We start from the raw sequence: 15,903 nt of genomic DNA, 5'->3' as shown, positions 1-15,903 counted from the left end.
GTTTTTAGTTGAGGTTTTTCTGTATAAAACAGTATTTCATATGGAAGGCAATCGCCGCCAAAAATACAAAACTAAAACAAACAACGTACTTTCACAAACGAACAACGTACTTTCACAAACGAACGATCTAAACTAAAACAAAGAACGTACTTTCACAAACGAACAACCTACTTTCACAAACGAACAACCTACTTTCACAAACGAACAATCTACTTTCACAAACTAACGAACTAATGTAAAATAAACAACGTACTTTAAAAAACGAACAACATACTTTTACGCGAACAACGTATTTTTTACAAACGGACAACGTACATTGATAAACGAACAACCTGCTTTACCAAACGATGTAGATTGCCGAATGAACTAAGGACTCGTCCATTTTTTAAGTTTGTGAAAGTAGGTTGTTCGTTTGTGAAAGTAGGTTGTTCGTTTGTGAAAGTACGTTCTTTGTTTTAGTTTAGATCGTTCGTTTGTGAAAGTACGTTGTTCGTTTGTGAAAGTACGTTGTTTGTTTTACTTTTGTATTTTTGGCGGCGATTGCCTTCCATAATTTCATATCAAGAGTTTCAACTGAATCATTAATAACTGAAACAGATTCAGATTCGATTTATTAAGTCATTCATACATAGTACAATGATAATTGTTTTCTTGGCAGAAAAATACAAACAAAACAATACACACATAATATTTACATTCGTGATCAACATGGAACTAACAACAACAACTGATCAAGCAATATAAAATACAACAGACCTAATGACCTATCTTTGAAACTTATTGTTGTGTAGTCTAATACCAATACAACTTAATGAAGATATATGTAAATAAATAATGATTATCAATGCATAATGTGAATAAGACATGATGCGGCACATTATGTATTGTGAATATTAGACATGATGCAGCCCATTATGTATTGTGAATAAGACATGATGCAGCCCATTATGTATTGTGAATAAATAAGACATGATGCGGCCCATTATGTATTTTGAATAAGACATGATGCAGCCCATTATGTATTGTGAATAAATAAGACATGATGCGGCCCATTATGTATTGTGAATAAATAAGACAACCACTATGAGTTATTGTGAATAAACATCATGACCCAAATTGCGTTTATTGTAAATTTGAAAACATATTTATTGTCAATAAAACATGATTCCCATTTATATTGTGAAATAAAGTTTTAATTTGATTCTATTAAAATTCTTTTGCCTTCCTGTTTAGATTACTAGTTGGCGCTCCTATCTATGATGATAACAACGAAGAAGGGAATGTACAGCGACCTGGGGATGTTTTTAGATGTCCGTATACAACACAATTCGATGATTGTGTCGCCTTAGGTGTAGATGTAACAGGTATATTGCATTATTCAAGATTGTTCAATTGTTTGTGATGGTGGAATGGTGAAAGTTTATCTCAAAACATAGTAGATTGGCCTACTGTACAGTATGCCACAGTGGGGCTTAGTTCCTGGGTAGATGATTCAGCAGTAGGCCTACATAGGTGCTTTGCAGCAGTTTAAATTATAGAATACATAAACCCTGCTAATTTGCAAGCTTTATCATTATTTTGTGAAGGGTTGATATAATATAATAATAATATAATAATTTCAATTAAAACAATTTAGACTACCTTTAATACTACTACATTAAAAAATGTTATGCTGTCTTTTACTCAGATAATAGTGATAATCCGGTAGAAAACAAAACGGACCAATGGCTGGGAGTAAATGTCCGCAGTCAGGGGCCAGGAGGTCTCATTGTGGTAAGATTCCTTTTTTCTTAACCCTTTATCGTATTTCTGGACCGTAGCTTTGCGCTTGGATTCAAATTAAGTTGAATTTGGGTTGATTTTCCTCAATGCAAAATTACTGTGGAGTTGTGGCTTGGTGGTTATGATGCTGGGCTACCACTCCAAGGGTCCTAGGTTCAAGTCCTGTCACATGTCAGGATTTTTTCTAAGGACAAAATTACAACTCCATTCCCAAAGACTTGTAATAAGACTTTGTTTATGTAGAGCATCTTGTGTATATGTTTGTCTTGTGAACCTATAAGGATCCCTAATGATCAGCAATTGCTGGATGGATCACCCTCATTATATATGTATATCCTCAGGTAAATCCCACCTCCGTTAATCCCACCCCCTACTTTATGTCACAAACAGGCATATCCTCGGGTATAGTCCCAGTATTTATTTTTTGTCTGGATGTAGGCCTCTCTCTAGCCAGTTCAGATGAGTTTTACAAGAAATTCTTACCAATCATTTTTTCCTGAACCTGGTATAGTCCCACCAAACGACCTAATTTTGTGTTCTAGGGGTGGGATTATACCAGAGGATATACAGTACTTTTTTTGTTCATTCAGTCTTTAGAATGTTTATAATATTAACAAAACTTGAATTTCCTTCTTATATCATACAAACATTTCATTATAATAAGCTATTTTTTGTATTGTTTCATAGACATGTGCTCACAGATACAGAGTAAAAGAAAGTGAAGAGGTAGAAGATATATGGGGCCTTGGCAAGTGTTACATTATCAAACAGAATATATACGACTTAGAATTTGTACCGGGCCCTGAAACAAAAAGATGGACTCCTTGTTCAAAGAAAGACATGACCGTTGAAAAATATGGATACTGTCAGGCAGGCACCGGTTTGGGGTTGGATACATATGTGAAAAATGAGGTAATTATAACAGCTATGCTTCATAAATACATAGAAAACCAACCGTACATGCCGTATTTATTCAAATAAACACGTCCCCAGGGCATTTATTATTCAGAAGAGGGAGGCGTTTATTTGGGGAGGCATTTGTTTTAGTGTAATATGGTAACATGTATAATCAAATAAATAACCCCTAGATATAAAAAAAATACAACACAATTAATATCAGTAAGTTATAAAATACAGTAAAAATCAAAATGATAAGAAAGTTGCTGTGGATTTCAATATTTTTGGCAGGTACACAGGCTGGAATGCATTTGAAGATAAAGTGCTGTTAATACATTCCATGGGTTGAGAGAAAGACATGGGTAAAACAGTGCTTTTAATTTAATGTGATATTTATTCCTTCTTGTTCTCTTCAGGTAAAAGAAACAGACGTGTACATGGCTATTGGTGCCCCTGGTTCTCATCAATTTAGCGGCTCTACCTTTTTTAAAGATATAAGTGTATATGGTCTAGACAGTCAAACATCGATTCAAGGCACTCCTGATGATGGTGTTGTTGTAACCCAGGGGTATAGTGGTATGTTTTTTATACATTATTATATTACAATTTTATTTATAATCTTCATTATACACTGTTCATCACAGTTCTCTAATTCCCTCGATTATCCTGGCAGGTAGCGCTCTGAGCCTCTCCCAGGGTAGTGCTCTGAGCCTCTCCCAGGGTAGTGCTCTGAGCCTCTCCCAGGGTAGTGCTCTGAGCCTCTTCCAGGGTATTGTTCTGAGCCTCTTCCAGGGTAGCGCTCTGAGCCTCTTCCAGGGTAGTGCTCTGAGCCTCTTCCAGGGTAGTGCTCTGAGCCTCTCCCATGGTAGTGCTCTGAGCCTCTCCCAGGGAAGTGCTCTGAGCCTCTCCTAGGGAAGTGCTCTGAGCCTCTTCCAGGGAAGTGCCCTGAGCCTCTTCCAGTGTAGTGCTCTGAGCCTCTCCCAGGGTAGTGCTCTGAGCCTCTTCCAGGGTAGTGCTCTGAGCCTCTTTCAGGGTAGTTCTCTGAGCCTCTCCCATGGTTGTGCTCTGAGCCTCTTTCATGGTAGTGCTCTGAGCCTCTCCCAGGGTAGTGCTCTGAGCCTCTCCGAGGGTAGTGCTCTGAGCCTCTCCCAGGGTAGTGCTCTGAGCCTCTTCCAGTATTGTAGATATAAAAAAAAAATAATGACCTATACTACTGCCTCTACATATATTACTTTTAATAGTTAACAATACACCTACTAAACCTACTACTTACAAACGAGCATGAATTGACACCTAAATAAGACAAATTGAACCAGCTAGCCCTTAAACACAGACACAAATGTTTAACAGATTCAACCTAAGTTTTATTTATCTACAGGTTTTTCAATTTCTGTGGGTAATCAAAATTCCAAGACACAACCCTTCTTTGTATCAGGAGCTCCCCGAATGAATGGGACTGGTGTTGTGCAAATCCTGGTGCCTGAAAACCAAAGGCGAGAACTAGAGGTGCACCAGTCACTCTATGGCATAAATTTAACAGAATCTTTTGGTTATGAGACTGTAGTAATTGATATTAATGGAGATGGGTAAGCAGAAAGAATTTTATTTCGACCTTTATTGTAGTGCTATAATATCTATTTGACAGCAAAACCTGAAGTTAAAAATGGAAAATTTAAAATTTGTGTATCGTTTGCAAGACCATGCATATGTTAAGGAATCAAATATGGAAGAATATCTATATAAATCTTTTCCGTATGTTCACAATGAAGTTCATAGGTCATAGTTCATCGCAAATTGAAAACGCTCCCTTACCAATGGAGTACCAGAACTTTTTTTTGTTGCCACAAACTCAAAAAGATACATAATTTTTACATTACATTTATTTTCTTGTGTTTTTGCATTGAAGGCTGGAAGATATTGTAGTTGGCGCGCCTATGCATTATGACAGGAAGGAATTGATTGGTGGAAGAATTTACATTTTTTTAAACAATGGATCGGTAATTTTATTATTTTTTCACCGAATGAAAGATAAAATTAAAAATGTTATCACTGAAAGATTTTTCAGTTTTTATGAGTAATATGAACTTATTTGGCTAAATGAGTGGACTAACAGAATAATTACAATTATTATTTTTTGTTAGTCTGGTACTTATTTTGGAAGTGGCAATACGGGTATGTACAACCAATACATTGATGGACCATTAGATTCAATGTTTGGACTGTCTCTAGCTAACCTACGTGATATAAATGGGGACAAGGCCGAAGGTAAGTTATTTCACGATGAGATTATGAACTAGTAACAGTAGACCCAATGGGACACCCCTATTCGGAAAACATCCAGTTTAAGAAGATATTTTCCGTGAAACGAATGAGAAATATATGTTTTAACCCCTTTGTAGATCTCTGTATTCTGTTTGCATCTGGGTCTTTGCATTCTGCTTATAATAAAAAATTCATTAATTGCTCATGCATTAATTAAAACCCATGTGTACAAAAATAAGATTTTTCCGCTCAGGATAGATACAGATTCTATGTGGGACAAGCTGCATGGTTTTCCGCTTAACATTACCGCTCATAAATTGGCCTTTACAGAGACTTCAATATACTGTAAAAAGTGCAGTAGAATTTTTCCATTACTACGAAAACAGCAATACAATTACTATGGAAAATGTTTGTTTTTTTATAGAATTGGTAGTGGGAGCTCCATATGAAAACAATGGCGAAGGGGCAGTTTATATATTTATGGGTCAAACACAGGGAAAAATTAGGGATCCAATACAGAAGATTACCCCCAAAACATTGAACAAGGACCTCAAAGGAGCGCCTTTCCCGAATGCCACATTCGGATATTCACTTTCTGCAGGCATGGACATGGACAATAATGGTTCACCCGATGTGCTCATTGGAGCATTTGAGTCCAACTCTGTTATTTTGCTACGGTAAGGTTTTTTTTTTCTATTATTATTATATTTCAATTCGCAATCAACAGCAGGGAGCCATTTGCAGACAGAATACATAAAAACACAAGACAAAAGAACATCAACCAAGTCCACAAGAACCAATTACAAGCAATTCTTAATTTTGGATTTAAATAAAAATAAACAATATCAATAGTGGAGTCAAAGGCAATATACGAATCAAGTAATCTCGGTAGTAAATCTGTTTTTAAGAATATTGAGTCTAGAAAAAGAAATATGAAAAAAGATAAGAAGATGCTTCTTCTTTTGATGTTAACTCTACAGTACAAAAATAAATGGTCGTCGTCGAAGCGTAGCGATCAGAGCGTGGCTTCACTAACAGTATTCTAAAACCATCTCCTGTCTTCTGTCATCCTACATGCTTGTTCCATAGAGCCAAACACATCTGTTATAGTCTTCCTTGGAATATAAGTCTCTACAGTACAATCACAATCACCACCACAACCACAGCATCATACATAGTTTACAGCTGAGCACATAGAGAATCAAGAACGTTTTATTTCATTTCAGAACAAGACCTGTTATAAATCCAAAGTTTACAGAGATTACCGTTAATCCCAAAGAAATTGAATCTAATACAGTAACATGCCCTGTTCAAGGTATCGATAAACAATGGTGAGTTTTTAAATTAATTTTTATTTTCATTAAAACTATTCCTATCTTGACTTTTGAAAATGAAGTGCATTCTCTATTTGAAAAAGAGGCAGTATTTCAACCTTAGCCTAGAAAAGTTATCCACGTATCATAACCAAACTTCATATATTAGCATATTATAATATTTTAATTTGTTTTTCAGTTTTACTGTGTCATTGGTATTACAATATTTATCACCAGGTCTTTTTGATGAAGCAGTAGGTAAAGAAATCACAATAATATTTTTATATACCATATTTATTCGAATAAACGCCCCGCTTTGAATAAACGCCTCCCTCAAATAAACACCCCGGGCGTTTATTTTACTTCCTTAAACGCCCCTGCCCCGGTAGTAGAATTCATTGATTGACATGATCTACAATTTACCAAGCATTTTGATACAGTACTTTATTACTTATTGATATATATTGTGATGTGTATTTTTTCATATCTAGGGGGTATTTATTTATTTTTATTATACATGAATACCATATTACCCCCAAAAAATAAACGCCTCTCTTGAATAAAGGGCATTTATTCGAATAAATACGGTAATCCAATAGGGGAGCAGGAACCCTAATGACATTATCATCTTTTTAACCATACATTTATATTTAACATTTGTTTTAAAGATATATTGTCCCCCTAAAAAAATGTCACATAATAATTATTCACTTTGACCAAAAACTAGAGCGAAAAAAAATTATTTACCTGAAAAAAATGTAATTTAAAGCAAAAAATAATTAAATTGTCTTGTCAGACAATGTTTTTCTTTGGTTGAAATTAAATGTTTATTTTATCTTTTTATAAGTGAAATAATTTTTGTATTTGTTATTCTTTTTACTGAAATGAAAAACTTTATTAAAACTGCAAAATGGCCTATTTAAAGTCTGATTTTATTAATCAGCATTTTTCATGTTTTTGGGGGACAATACATTTTTAAGCAGTAGCTCTTTACAAGCCGTATGAAATTCACTCAAGGGTCAAATTTGGCTCAATCAATTAATTAAACTTTATACTTTTTTAGATGTTGATCTTCTTTTGGAAGCTGATGTTGATAGAGTAAAGGAAGGCAAATCTTCTCGCGTATCGTTTAGAAAGACCCAAGAAGATGGCCAGCCATTACACACATTAAAAACGAGAGTTGTGCTTCCTGGTGCAGAAAGAGATGTTACAACTGAAGAATACGTATTAGTCTTTGAGGTAGATATTATACCCCTTTCACACCAAAAGCAAAACTCTGGAGTTGACGCCCCTCCGGAAAAATAATAAATAGTATAAATAAAACATTATAAGACTTCTTGAGAATTTTGAAAAGAATTATTAAATTAAAAATATTATCAATTAAAATGATTCTAATGATTGTCGCTATGTAAACAAACAAAATAGAGGGCAGTATTGACGATTTTATTTTTAAAACCCCGACCCCGAGACTACTAGATTAGAACATGTTAACAGTATTCCGCTGTACAAACAATCCATATCCAATTTTGTGAAATGTTGTGATCTTTTCTTTTCTGAATTATGTTATCCTGCCTAAATATGTTTTAATAAATAAATAAATAATATATAAAATGTTTTTGTTGTTTAAAGAAACCTTATGATGACATTTTTTCATCGATTGTTATCCGTGCAACCGTTAGCCTGCCAAAGGTCAACGCAACTATGCCAGAGCCTGGAGAAGAAGTGCCAACTCTATCACATTTTGCTATTCTAGACCCACACACAATTGAGACAAACGTTACCTCGGTAAGGCCTCAAAAGAATATTTGTAAAAGTTTTTAAAATTAAATTGCCAATATGTGAACTTAATTGGAAAGGAGTTGTATATTGACGTTTTAAAGTATTGTTTTCATTTTTGTCAATAATAGGTTTTTTGGTTGGAATACGGACAATTTCTTTGGGCCTAATTACCATGTACAAGTCTACAGTGAACGTTCCTTCTCTAATAAAAATATTATGTACTAAGCATTTTCCTAGAGTAGAAAGTGAATACGAACGTTCCGGTCAAGTTGTCCCTAAAGCATCTCGGCCAAAGTCAAGTTGGTCCCGCATTAACTCGTGCCCCACTGCAACTCAAGTCAAACTTTGACTGTGATGGCTTAGGGCCGACTTGGACCAAAATTCTTCTAACAAACAATATTATGTCCACAGAGCGGAGAGCATCAATCAGTTTTTTTACAAATTATTGTTTTTGCAGGTTAAATTTAAAAAAAGATGCGATCAAGATGACGGTGTTTGTATAACAGATTTGAGAGTTAATGCCTCCCTGGATTTACCAATGTATGTATTAAGCCCTGTCTACACTATAAAACTTTATGTGAGAAAAAAAATGTGATGTGCCCATATATGGACATGATGATGTCATATCACTACCATATTTGGGCACATCACACATTTTTTGACAAACTGGTTTGATAGTGTAGACAGATCTTAAAATCACTTACCAAGTAAAGAAAGCAATATATGATTTAATTAATTAATTTTTTCCACACTACTGTAACATTTTACAACATTATATTGAGCAGTAAGTGTAGTATTGTGACAAAAACAACAATAATCTTCTGAAAATGTAAATGTGGCGGGGAAAAACAGCCTACTCTGTTGAACTGTGCACAAAAAACTTTCTTCTTCCCTAAGCGTTCCTTTGTCAGGTGGTGTATCGTCGGTGGACACAATTGCCAAACTTAGCATGAGGCTCCTTCTCCTACTAATTGACTTTTTCCCAGTAGCCACCCGATTAGCTTCCAATTTTCCAAGATGGTGACCAAAATCGTTCAGCTGCCACAAAACGGCGCTCATTCATCTGCAGCTGTCTAGTTTAATGCAGTACCTCTACATCTGCTATATAAACAGTATTGGAAAACAGTTAGTGACAGAGTCTGAACCCTTGTACCATATATCCTCCGGTATAATCCCACCCACTACTTTAGGTCCGATTTCACAAATGGGCATATCCTTGGGTATAGTTCCATTATTGACTTTTGGCCTTGATGTAGGCCTCTCTCCAGCCAGTTCAGATGAGTTTTTACAAGAAATGCTTACCAATCATTTTTTTCCCGAACCAGGGTTTCTTTGGGTATGTTATATACATGTTATGTTGTATATTTACAATTCATTTTACAGAGGTCGTGATGGGTTACCAATCTTTACTTACGGAGTACAGTCAAAAATAAATATGAAACTGAATGTTGATAACTTGCTCGAAGATGCTTATTTTGCTGAGGTGATAATTGAAAAAACAGATATATTGGATTTTGATTCGGTAGGTATTTTTTAACCAACAGAGATATATAGCAAATATATATCAATTCAGTTTTGGATGTTGAAAAGATATAACAATTCTAAAGCTCTGTCTATGCTATCAAACTAGTTTAAAGTCTACCCAAATATGGTAGTGATATTCCCAAATATGGTAGTGATATGACATCCTCATGTCCATATATGGGACATTTTTAGTCATGTGCAAACGCGACTCTACAGCTCACTATGTCGGTCGGTTGGTTGGTTGGTCGGTCGGTTGGTAAACACTAACTCAAATTTGCGCACGTGACTCCAGCCATGTATATGGCCTTGTTTTGTCACATAAAGTTTGATCTTGTAGCCAACTTAAAACATGAATCTAATCTACTAAAAAACCAAACTATGAAGGCATGGAGAGCCACTAGACAGTGGTGATCCTGCCGGCATTGTGGGAAGGCGGATAGTAAAAATGTAGTTAAAATGTAATTATTTATATAAATATGGCAAAATGTATGAATAGAAAATCAAGGTTTGGTGAACAAAAGCTTAAATTTTAGAGCTTTTTTATTATTCTAAATATACATTTAATTGAATGGCATAAATTCTATGTTTTAAGTTCCTAAATATGTATATTTGTTCTCAGGACTCATCAGGTATCTGTAAGCAAGATGAAGATAATTCGGCCATTATAAAATGCCATCTTGGAAATCCATTTGAAGAGAAAGATCAGGTTGGTCCACACAATTTCTTTGTTTTGTAACCAAAAAATATATTCTAGTAAATAAATAAATACTAGTACTGGTAATTTTTTATTTATTTTTTTTTACATTTTACAGAAAATGACAACTTTAACTTTTACAAATAAAGAAATTAAAGCAAATCAAGGCTCCCTTGATTTTAACATCACAGCAACCACGTAAGTTTTTATTGAATATAATTTAAAAGTAAGTTCACTCTTGTCAATATGACATCATTTTGTCCATATATGGACAATATAATTTTGTTGTCAAACTAGTTTGATAGTGTAGACAGAGCTTTAGTTTTACCATTTTTAGTTCCCAACCTCTATTTCAATATCCTGGATCTTCCATTGACATGTGGAGGAACTGTTGGAGAAGAGAAAAGTAGTAGAATGATTTGGAGCCTTGTTTGTCATTTTAATCTTAAAACTCTGTCTACACTATCGAACTAGTTTGACAAAAAAATTGTGATGTGCCCAAATATGGTAGTGATATACTTAATATGGTAGTGATACACTTAAATATGGTAGTGATATGCTTAAATATGGTGGTGATATGACATCATGTCCATATATGGACACATCACATTTTTTGTCACATAAAGTTTGATAGTGTAGACAGAGCTTAACATAAGTAATTATGTTATCAGATTCTGTTATCCTTCACCCAATTTATTTTCAAAAAAAATTCTAATTTTGTTAATTTTATTTTACTATATTAATTGAAAAGTTTCTCTCTTTTTTTAGCGAAACAGATGACCAGAACCCAGCTAATAACCATAAATTTTTAACAGCAGTGGTGGAAAGTCAGACAGATTTAAAACTGGAATAGTAAATAGATATTTATTTATTGACTAAATACAATTATATAACTTATAATCATAGTAATCATGCTGATGATAATGATTGGTGTGATTAGAATCATAGGATAGATTATCACTATTATGCTGAAAATGATATTATAATAATAATAACTAGAGATACTGTGTTCCATAGACCCGAAGCTTTGAACACTTTGTAAATTTAACTTGCTGACAAAAAATATGAACAGGATTCCTGTTTTAATTAAGTAAATTTTTTTTATTTAGTACTAAAGATAAATCACAGTACGAGGTAAGTGGTCAGGTCAGAGGTGAATGTGCAATGGAGAATTTGAAAATGATCGGAAGTTTTGTTCAACACAATTGGACAGTAAGTAGCTTGGCCCACTCATACCATTATCATCATCTTCCTTTACCGTGTGTACTTGTTTTTTTAGTATACTCGTGTACGGTTGGTCACATTTATGCATCTGGGCATCCTAATTTTTTCTTAAATTTTGCGTTTAGATGTTTCATTTATTTTATTTTTTATGGTTTTTAATGCTGTTGCAACTCCAATATAATCTCATAGAACCTAATAATAATAATAGGGTGCCAATAAGGTTTATCGCAAATAGCGTGAGCAATGCATGATGGGAAGGAATTGTGAGCAATAGCACAACCACCGGTATATAAAGTTTTATTTTACAGTGGCGCTATTGCTCCAAAACCATTCCCATCATTCATTGTGCAATGACGTTCCTCGCGAAATCAAGCTTTTTGCGATAAACCTTATTATTAATCCAAATTTACTGTACTTTTGAGTGTACTGTAATCTTAAAACAATCCTTTTACCATCCAGTCATCATGCTTTCACCATATTAAATGTAGTTTGAAATTGAACATAATTTGATTGTTTGCTCATATCACTGTAAAGTTAGTGAAAATATTATCTAAGTTTGTTATTGCTATTTCCATGCTTGTACCGTACTATTTGTATGCCATGTTGGACACTGTTATCCCCAGTTGTCAATAAAGGATAATAAATAATAATATTCCAGGTAATTAATGATGGACTCGTAGAGGTTCCAGAAATCTTGGTCACCATCAACTTTCCATATGAGACGATGTCTGGTAAGTGGTTACTGTACTTAACAGAGATGCCGATACTTAGTGGGGGATCATCTAGCTACTGTGTTCTGCCACAAAATTCTGTTGATGTTCTTAATTTGACGGTAAGAAAAAATCATAATTATATATTATTATTGATATTTATTGAAATTCAACATCCAAATTATTAGAACACAGCAGAAAAAAGGTAAAGAGTAGACCTACAATAAATATGAAAATATAAATTCATAACAAAAGCCCTATATAGATATATACAAAAGGCAACCATTCATTCATTATAATTTTACAAAAACAAAAACATTTTTAAATAAACATAAAAAAATATATGCACGTTTTATAAATGTAAATGTATACTTTATATGTAACTAATTAAACTAAACGATTAATTAAAATTATTATTATTAAAAATAAATTAAATGTTTCAGCATCCAAGAGGAAAAGATGACAATGGAAATGTAAAAACCTGCTTTCCCAGAGAAACACGCAGAAAACGACGAGAGGCCGAAGTACTTCCAACTCCACAAGCACAATCTAAAAAAACTTTACAGTTTGTAAGATATTGTGTTTTTTTTTGTACTTAAAATTTTAAAATAGTTTACAGAAATCTCATTTCCTTAATTCATTTAGTACCAAAGACAGTTAATTAAAAATGGCATTATCAGCATAAATAAATAGTTTGTATTGTTTTGTCATTTTATTGTATTACATTGTACAGTGCAATAATTTGTCTTAGGCAGTGTTCACACTGATGAAGTTACAGTGTTTTAGACACTGACAAAGTTTATAGGACCTTTTGAGGGACAACGAAACTAGTATCCCAAATTAATTGTCCCAATAATCTTTGTAGTAGTAGTAGTAGTGTAGTAATGATGTCACATTTTTCATATACGTTTTTTAAATATTATTTGAATGAAATCTGATTAATTTAACATTATTTGATTTTCAGAAATGTAATTCCACAGTTCCTACCGCTAGATGTTTTCCAATTAAGTGTTATTTTAGTAACGTAGAAAGCCACGGATCGACTAAAATTGTTATTAATTCACGTTTGTGGAATAGTACATTTTTGGAAGTAAGTATTTTAAAAAGTGTTGCAAGCCCCTCATAATAAAAAGTTGTAATTAAGTAAAATTATTGATGAAATACATCAAAGATCAACCTGGTCCAACACACCTGATCTCACACACCTGGTCTCACACATCTGGTCTCACACATCTGGTCTCATATACCTGGTCCAACACACCTGATCTCGCACACCTGATTCCACACACCTGATTCCACAAACCTGGTTACATATACCTGGTCCAACACACCTGGTCCAACACACCTGATCTCACACACCTGATCTCACACACCTGATCTCACACACCTGATCTCACACACACACCTGATCTCACACATCTGGTTACATATACCTGATCTCACACACCTGATCTCACACACCTGATCTCACACACCTGATCTCACACACCTGATCGCACACACCTGATCGCACACACCTGATCGCACACACCTGATCGCACACACCTGATCCCACACACCTAATCCCACACACCTGATCCCACACACCTGTCCTAAGTTATGGTTTATAGTAAAGTGTTTTCTTTTTTTTCTAGGATTATGTGGATGAAGATGTTTTGCAAATACAAGTGCATGGAGTTGTTGGAATTAGTAATGGTTCATATATAAAAGAAAAGGAACCTGGCAATGATATGACATTGGTAACTACAAAACAACTTTATAGATACATTGTGTACTATAGCCATGGGATTGATTCTAGTGCGAGTATCAGTCACACATTTGATCATTTACAAAGAGATGTAAAGTTTGTAACTGACTTTGTTAGGACACCACTACAGCCTAACGGAAGCTTCACTATTTGTAAAGAAATGAGATTTCTTTTTGATATTTTCGTAATACAAACAATTTAAATACAACTTTCTTTTCCAGTTAACAATGGACGTGTATAGAGATTTTACTATATCCCCTACGACACCATCCTTGCAATGGTGGATTATTTTATTAGCTGTCATTGGAGGACTTCTTGTGCTCATCTTAATTATCCTCTGCCTATGGAAGGTAAGAGTTGATTTTCATTATTTTTGGCAGAGTGACCACATAGAGCATACAAACATTACTGTGTACTGCATATTTATATGTACATCGGTTTTAAGTTAGAGGGGAAATAGTAAACAGCGATGACATTTTACAAATTTGGGAACATAATTTTAAACAAAATGGATTTCACTATGTTATAATATTTGGTAGAATTTTGAAAAGTATGTATATAAATGTGTAAAATCCATGTACACATAAAGATAGTATTTACAACGCCTCGTAAAATCTCATTATATGATGAACAATATGTTGAACATGAACAGGTAAATGGTGCCATTTTTAGGAAATGCCTTTAGTACATGATTTTCTGATTGGATAATTACTTACTACGCTATACGGCACACGCTGACATATTATAATAAATCAGAACATGTCATGCGCAGTGGAATTTTTTAGTGAGCTATTAGCTCACGTTCGGCGCACACTTGAGGAAAATGACACGCGTGCCAAATAATATTAAACACGATAGATATTTTCCTCAGCGGCATGCGTGGCCGATTCCTCACAAATTGTCCGGCACACACTGTGAGCAAAGTGTACATATACATATACATCAGTGCTTTTAACAAGAATACGGTGGAACTTTGCTAGTATTGATGATAGTAATATCATCATCATTATCAATATCATAAATTATTACTTCTTTGTTTCTGAAAATGTTTAAAGAAGTGAGTACACATATTACATTTTATTACAGGTTGGGTTCTTCGAGCGTCACAGCAATTGCCCAGTAGGTTTAAATGTCGCAAACACTAAATTGATTGTTTCTTTTTTTTTTGGTAAACCTGGTTTTTGACTGTGAACATATTTATTGCTACTAAATAAGGCCTGTAGGCCTACTAGTGCATTCTGTATGTATCTATTTAACTATGACAACGCTGAAACACATCAGTGAATTTATTGGTTTTTATACGCCGCTATGTCTTAATAGGCAGTTTCAGCTGTGACTGTACATATTAATTACATACTACTTTAGGCCTACTAGTGCATCCTGTATTTATTTAACTATGACAAAATTGAAACACATTACTACATTTATTGTAAACCTCTATGTATTTGGTGGTTTTCAGCTGTGACTGTGTTGATATTAATTGCTACTAAATAACGCCTTACTATTACTAGGCATTCTGTATTTAATATATATAAGAAGAGTGTTTTTCACAACAAAATGACTGCCACAAATCAGCACTGCAGATATATCATGCCTTATGTTCCTTCATAAAACGTTGTAAATTAAATTTTTTTATATACTAATATATTTTGGATTACAAACAACAGCCACCATCAGTATGTCAGGGCATGTCACCTTTTCCAATGCCCTTTTCGCAATAGGTGAATGTGATGTACCAAAATGTTGGTCAGATTATCATCATACTCTGATGGCGTCAGAGTACGTAAACATCTTAGCTATCTGACGCCAAGCTACTTTGTAGTAGTTTTTAATTATCAAAATATTCGTTGCTATGAAAAATCCAACTACTAGTGCATTTACAATACTTTGCGTAACCATAACATTTTTTGACTCTTGCCTCCTAGGGAAATAAATGTTGGACTTAGTTTATATAATTTTGGGGTGTTTCCT

General features: G+C 34.1%; 1 protein-coding gene across 2 annotated transcripts in view; it reads left to right on the top strand.

The window, feature by feature from the left end:
* Positions 1-15,903, top strand: part of LOC144841588 (integrin alpha-6-like) — a 44,564-nt gene that overhangs the window by 25,180 nt on the left and 3,481 nt on the right. The window contains exons 2-25 of one of the 2 annotated variants that reach the window (XM_078698004.1): positions 1,234-1,364; positions 1,688-1,773; positions 2,470-2,694; positions 3,096-3,255; positions 4,058-4,265; positions 4,586-4,676; positions 4,821-4,944; positions 5,366-5,618; positions 6,168-6,272; positions 6,454-6,512; positions 7,318-7,493; positions 7,884-8,039; positions 8,491-8,573; positions 9,417-9,555; positions 10,177-10,263; positions 10,370-10,449; positions 11,020-11,103; positions 11,361-11,463; positions 12,134-12,307; positions 12,629-12,754; positions 13,150-13,275; positions 13,820-13,924; positions 14,154-14,282; positions 15,019-15,051. In XM_078698004.1, coding sequence (XP_078554130.1) covers positions 1,234-1,364; positions 1,688-1,773; positions 2,470-2,694; positions 3,096-3,255; positions 4,058-4,265; positions 4,586-4,676; positions 4,821-4,944; positions 5,366-5,618; positions 6,168-6,272; positions 6,454-6,512; positions 7,318-7,493; positions 7,884-8,039; positions 8,491-8,573; positions 9,417-9,555; positions 10,177-10,263; positions 10,370-10,449; positions 11,020-11,103; positions 11,361-11,463; positions 12,134-12,307; positions 12,629-12,754; positions 13,150-13,275; positions 13,820-13,924; positions 14,154-14,282; positions 15,019-15,051 — 3,043 coding nt within the window. The remainder of the gene's footprint in view (positions 1-1,233; positions 1,365-1,687; positions 1,774-2,469; positions 2,695-3,095; positions 3,256-4,057; positions 4,266-4,585; positions 4,677-4,820; positions 4,945-5,365; positions 5,619-6,167; positions 6,273-6,453; positions 6,513-7,317; positions 7,494-7,883; positions 8,040-8,490; positions 8,574-9,416; positions 9,556-10,176; positions 10,264-10,369; positions 10,450-11,019; positions 11,104-11,360; positions 11,464-12,133; positions 12,308-12,628; positions 12,755-13,149; positions 13,276-13,819; positions 13,925-14,153; positions 14,283-15,018; positions 15,052-15,903) is intronic. The other variant, XM_078698005.1, reaches the window with a different exon arrangement.

The sequence above is a fragment of the Antedon bifida genome, chromosome 4, assembly GCF_963402885.1.
Source record: "Antedon bifida chromosome 4, ecAntBifi1.1, whole genome shotgun sequence".
NCBI lineage: Eukaryota > Metazoa > Echinodermata > Crinoidea > Comatulida > Antedonidae > Antedon > Antedon bifida.
This window is presented reverse-complemented; position numbering and strand designations above follow the sequence as displayed.